General features: G+C 45.0%; 1 protein-coding gene across 3 annotated transcripts in view; it reads left to right on the plus strand.

Moving 5' to 3' along the window:
* pak5 (p21 protein (Cdc42/Rac)-activated kinase 5) overlaps positions 1-6,428 on the plus strand; it is a 134,711-nt gene that overhangs the window by 84,720 nt on the left and 43,563 nt on the right. For all 3 annotated transcript variants that reach the window (XM_080453645.1, XM_080453646.1, XM_080453647.1), the window contains one exon: positions 4,792-5,667. In XM_080453645.1, the coding sequence (XP_080309771.1) occupies positions 4,792-5,667 (876 nt within the window). The remainder of the gene's footprint in view (positions 1-4,791; positions 5,668-6,428) is intronic.

A 6,428-nucleotide genomic window follows, 5' to 3' on the forward strand; every position in this document is an offset into this window, starting at 1 on the left:
ACAAAATGTATTTACACAACACTGATGATAGTGCTGTTAAACAATGTCTATGAAGCTATCTTTATAATATTTTATGTACTGGGGGTCCCTGCTTAATCTCTCTCTTAGCTAAGGGGGGTCCTTGGCCTGAAAAACGTTGAAGACCCCTGAATTAAACAGAAAGAAGAGTGTACGTTATGTGTGGTGAGATGAACTATGACCTGTGCGTGCTGTGTCTGTTTGTTGTTTGTTGTGCACACGCCTCAGCTCTGTAGCACACCACTGGAACATCTGTCTACTGTGTGATAGATGTCCAGGCAGTGACCTGTTTAAAAAGCCCTTTCTGTTTCCTCCCCTCGCCTCTCATCTACGCCTCCCCTCCTCCCCTCCTCCCCTCCTCCCCTCCTCCCCTCTCATCCGCCCCTGGACTCCACCCATGGTTCCATTTGTAAAAAGAAAAGGGTCGCATCACGAAGCGTCGCAAGCTTGTACATTATATCGGCTTAGCTATTGTTTTTAAGTTAAAAACAATAACAAATTGACACATTTTGACTGTCATGATATTATCATATATTATCATCAACATATCAGAGAGTCTACATTTCCCAAAAGGAAATATATTTGATCCAATCTGACCATAAGCAAGGATAAAGCAACATATCCCCACCAGCCATAAAAATGAGTACCCCCCCCCGTCCCTGCAAATCTAGCTTTGTCTCCACCCCTCTCCTCCTCTCCTCCACCCCTCTCCTCCTCTCCTCCACCCCTCTCCTCCTCTCCTCCTCTCCTCAGCTAGACTGTACTCATTGGTTTACAAGCGGTTCACCTTGGGTTCCAGTTCACAGCACCAAACATCCTGGCCTCTGAGAGAGAGGAGAGAGAGAGAGAGAGAGAGAATTTTAAAGAGCAACGTGCTGGAGGATGGAGAGCTGCATGAGAGAGAGAGAGAGACACTGAGGTTGAAATAGTTAGTTGAGCTGAGGCTTCATACGTTTATAGATGGACAGACTGTGCAGCGTGTGTGTGTGCGTGCGTGGGTGCGTGCGTGTGTGTGTGTCTTGGGGGAAGGGGATGTCCCTGTCTTAGCAGCGAACATGGAAAGGTGATGATTATCGCAGCTTTTCTCTGGCTCAGCACATGTGACATGGGCAAGTTACAGTAGGACACGTATGACAGAGAGAGAGAGAGTGTGTGTGTGTGTGTGTGTGTGTGTGTGTGTGTGTGTGTGTGTGAAAAGGCGTCTGTCTGTCAAAGTGTGCTGATACGACACTCTTGCTGTTGAGCTGAGAGTTCAGATCACGGGGGAGAAACCCAGGAGTGGGAAAACTCAGGTGTCATACAATAGCAGCACTGCAGTATAGGCATGAAACGCACAGATACAGGTAAGAATAGAGAGAGAATAAAAGTAGTAAAATAACAATTATAAAAAATAAGAACACTTAAAGTCTGGCCTGGCCATCTGCACTTGGACTGCCTGAGTTAGCATTATCTATTATTAATAGATAAATGTAGGCATAAGTATCATGTACAATCTATCAACAGTAATATGGCCATACATCTATCAACCATGGATGCATATATATGTACAGACTATTGACAATGGTTATGACGTGAGGCTGATGTTCAGTGTCATCCAGCTAAACACATGGGAATACGGACAACTACGTATTCTGTACAGTCAATCTTCAGTGAATATACAGCAGTATACAATCTATTGACGGAGAATCATTCACAGCAGTTAGCCTAAGCAGTAGGGGTATGCCGATACACTAATTTCACGATACGATACGATATATGGCACTTTTTTATTATGAAAATATATGGGGGGGGGGGAAGCTTATGAAAATATATGGGGGGGGGGGAGCAAATGCAAACAAATACTTCTGTTTTTGCATTATTATTATTGGGTGAAAAAAAAGTGGAAAAAAATGTATACATTCAAAACGAAATATTTTTTCCTCCAAAACGATACATATCGTCACGAAAATGTATCGCAATATATCGTGGGACGATATATCGGCACACCCCTACTAAGCAGGCCTCTGATTATGATTCCAGTGTACATCCCTGTAGACCGTGAGCAAAACTAGACAGAACGAGGGAGCAGGAGTCATTAATCATTACAATCGTCAGTGTTAATTTAACTCTGAGAGTGTACAAACGGTCCCTAAAACTCTGTAGTGCAGAAAAGTGTGTCACCAGACTACTCTATCATTGTTAGCTCACACCTGCTTTATTGTCGCTGACCAAATAAAACCCCTGCAGTTCAGTATTAGGAAAGTAACTCATCAAATATGTTCCGCTGTGTTATGACTACAGCTTTATGAAGCTACACTGATAATGTTCTGGTCAATAACATTGCCAGCTGGGAGGGCTGTGCCTTGAGATAAGAGTTTGAAAACACTCGAATACGCCACATGAATACAGAAGTCATATCTGAACATTTTATTGCTATAGTAATAAAGGGGTTTACAAGGAATGTGTCTTGGCTTGAGGTGCCAGTGACAAAACAATTAACCCGTTCAATCCGGCAACCCATACTGTCATTTTAGAATTTTGCTATAACCATTATTTTATACTGGCTTTTCAAAAATAGCAGATCTACAAGCTCATAGCGCGTGCCGCGCTATGAGATGGTAGATCTGCTATTTTTGAATAGCCCAAAGAAATCCAACAAATTGCACAGATGCATTCCCAGATTGAATGGATTAACACGGCAGCCTGTTGACTTTGTTAAGTGGTCAGAAGATTGAAATTACCGCTCAGGAATTTACAGTATTATGCACATAGTGAAGTTGCGCACCCACGGATGTGCGAGTGCGCACACACACGCACACGCAAACACACACACACACACACACACACACACACACACACACACACACACACACACACACACACACACACACAAATTGCCATGTAAAGTGCTTAGTTGAATGTAGGAGGGGATGAGAACCACCCACGTGCTTTTATTCACTCACTGTAAGCATGCGTGTACTGTGTGTAAGTGTGTGCGTGCACGCGCTTGTGAGTATACGTGCAAGTCAGTGAGTGTGTGGTGTGTGTGCGTGTGCCTCTTTCCACATAATGTGTGAGTGCATTCACGAGCCTGGCGAGCGGCCGTAACAAATGTCACGACTATTAATTTAACCCGATCATCAGCCCACTGAAAGTGAAGCTAATCCGTAGCGAGGGAAATGGGGCAGGAATTAGCTGTCTCAATCTACCGCCTGCTTTCCTCTTAACATCCAAGGTATCTCTGCTGTCATTGGTTTCCATACATTTTGTAATAATAAGCTGCATCCCAGCTCAACGGCATACAGCCGGTGTGTAGAATTGATGCCTTGCTCTCTCACATATACAGTAGATGCTGGCATTCACTTTTACTTCTGTGTCATTTTTTGATTTGAGCTAAAAAAGCATTATTTTACACTTTGGCTATTCAAAAATAGCAGATATACAAGCTCATAGCACGGCACTCAGTGCCGTGCTATGAGCTTGTAGATCTACTATTTTTGAAAAATCAAGAAAATTTGGGAAAATCTTATTATATTTTTTAAAGCTAACATTTGTAACTCAAATCTTTGCTTCTGGGGGTCCCTGGAACAAAATATTTGAGATGGGGGTCTGCGGCCAAATACATATACATTTTGGGGTCCTTGACATGAAAAAGTTTGAGAGCCAGTGACATAGCAACATCAATAAAAAACTGTTTCTAAATTTTGTAGGCCTGAACGGGTTAAGCCCTATATATACTTTGTCATACGACAATAAGTGAAAATAGCCGTTGTGAGCGTGTAGATCGACTATTTTTGCTATTTTCTAAAAATAAAAATAAATATTTTCTTTTCTTTTCTTCTTTCTCTCTCTCTCTCTCTCTCTCTCGATTTTTTTTATAAAGTTTTCGCTATATGACATGCCCAAAATGGCGATTGCGAGGTTGAAAGTGGTTAATTTAATACTTGTCACATATCCCTGATACACGTGAATTGAAATTCCAGCTGGAACAGTTTTATGGCGCGTGTTCGAGAGTGAACAGCATTGGATCCAAAAAACACGGTGAATTCCAATTCATTGTCCCTTGGCTTTCAGGCAGCCTTGATTGGTTGTCCCGAAACAAAAAGGTTTCGCAACCCAAGGTATCAGGGTTATTTACGAGACATCCATCAACCCAAACATGAGTGAGCCCTCCTGCGTGTGTGTGCGTGTGTGTGTGCGTGCGCAGTGGTGGAAAAAGTACTCCAATTCATTACTTAAGTAAAAGTACCAATACAGCAATATAAAAATACTCTGTTACAAGTAAAAGTCCAGAATAAAAAATTTACTTGAGTAAAAGTACAAAAGTATTGGCATCAAAATGTACTTAAAGTACCAAAAGTAAAAGTACTAAATATTTGAAAATAGCCGATCTACAAGCTCACAACGCGTCGCGCTGCGACGCGTTGTGAGCTTGTAGATCTGCTATTTTCAAATAGCCTATGTATAAAATAGGGCTAAAGTGGTTAATGTATGTTTCATTATATCATAGTTTATATCTGAAAAGTAACTAGTAACAAAAGTTTTCAAATAATTGTAGTGGAGTAAAAGTACAATATTTGCCTCTGAGATGTAGTGGAGTAGAAGTAAAAGTATTGGAAATTGGAACTACTCAAGTAAAGTACAAATACCTCAAAATTTTACTTAAGTACAGTACTTAAGTAAATGTACTTAGTTACTTTCCACCACTGTGTGCGTGCGTGTGTGTGTGTGCGTGTGTGGGCGTATGCGTGTGTGTGTGTCTAACTGGGCATGTGCTCGCTTTCTCCCGTGTAGACCATCGTCCGAGGGAACCGCCCGCCCAAAGACGCCTCCATCAATGGCCTCCTGGAGGACTTCGACAACATCTCGGTGACGCGCTCCAACTCCCTGCGCAAGGAGAGCCCGCCGGGCGGCGCCCACCAGGCTGGCGCCGGGGGGGGCCCCAAGCCCCTGCAGGGGGGCGGCCACGCCCACGCCCACGCCCACCCGCCGGAGGAGAACGGCTTCAACCACTACTACTCCCGCTACTCCTGTGACCTGGACGCGTCCGGCAGGGACTTCCCCCCGGAGGCGCCGCAGGGCAAGCCCAGCTTCTCCGTGGACGGGGACTGGTCCACGGGGCGACACTATCGCTTCCCCAAACAGAACGGCCACGCGCACCCCATACGCAGCCACTTCTACCCGGACGCCATGCCCCAGAAGTCGGACTACGGCAAGCTGCCGCCGGACTACCACGCCTACCTGGAGAGCAAGGGCCGCTCGGCGGGCGACGAGGCGGCGTCCACGGCGGGCAGCGGGGTGGGCTCCAGCGGGTACTACCGGGCGTCGGTGGGCGGCTCCTCCAGCCAGGACTACCGCGACACGTCGGTGGGCACGCCGTCCCGCGCCTCGCTCCACAGCGAGCAGATCAACTACCCGGACAGCGAGTGGAGCTACGGGGCGCCGAGGGACGAGTACGGCGTACAGCGGCCCAAGAGCTCCTACGTGGGCCAGACCAGCCCGACGCCGGCCATACGCCAGCGGTCCCGGTCCGGCTCCGGGCTGCAGGAGCCCGGCGTGCCCTACGCCGCCGGCGGGGCCTTCAAGAATCCACCTCAGGCCCATCCGTACAGCTCCTACACGTACCCACGCCTCTCGGAGACCCTCACCAACTCACCCACTCTAGCCAAGGTACGTCTGAGATACTGTTTTAATTTGTGCCGTCAAGCGATGGAAATTTTTAATCGCGATTAACCCATTGAGACCTGAAGCCGATTCTACATGTCTCCTAAATCTCAACAGTTTTCTGAAAAACGTGTGTTTCTATATCAGTGGTTCTCAAACTTTTTCATGTCAAGGACCCCCAAAATGATATGTATTTGGCCGCGGACCCCCATCAAAATATTTTGTTCCAGGGACCCCCAGAAGCAAAGATTTGAGTTAAAAATTTTCGCTTTAAAAATATATATTTTCAAAGATTTTCACGAATTTTCACGAATTTTCAAAAATAGCAGATCTACAAGCTCGTAGCGCGGCACTCGGTGCCGCGCTATGAGCTTGTATATCTGCTATTTTTGAATAGCCCAAAGTGTAAAATAATGCTTTTTAGCTCAAATCTAAAAATGAGACAGTTCCAGGTCTCAATGGGTTAATCACATGATTTGTGAAGTTAATCGCGCATATCTTTATTGGCTCAAACTTGAATGATGAATTGAAAAGCAGTGCATTGTATTGTATACAGAGCAGTATGCATCCAAATGTATTATTATTTATTATTATTACTATGCTTTCATTATGTATCCAATACAATTCATTTTAAGAACTTGAAATGGGACATTTTGCATAACACAGCATTTCTCTGTATAATCAAAGGTGTTCTGGAAGTGGTTTTAAGCTGGGGGGCTGGGGGCTTGTCAACGTATGAGTGTATCTGCACCTGACTTTTGATGTTA

The sequence above is a fragment of the Gymnoscopelus braueri genome (genome assembly GCF_963280865.1).
Source record: "Gymnoscopelus braueri genome assembly, chromosome: 16".
Lineage (NCBI taxonomy): Eukaryota > Metazoa > Chordata > Actinopteri > Myctophiformes > Myctophidae > Gymnoscopelus > Gymnoscopelus braueri.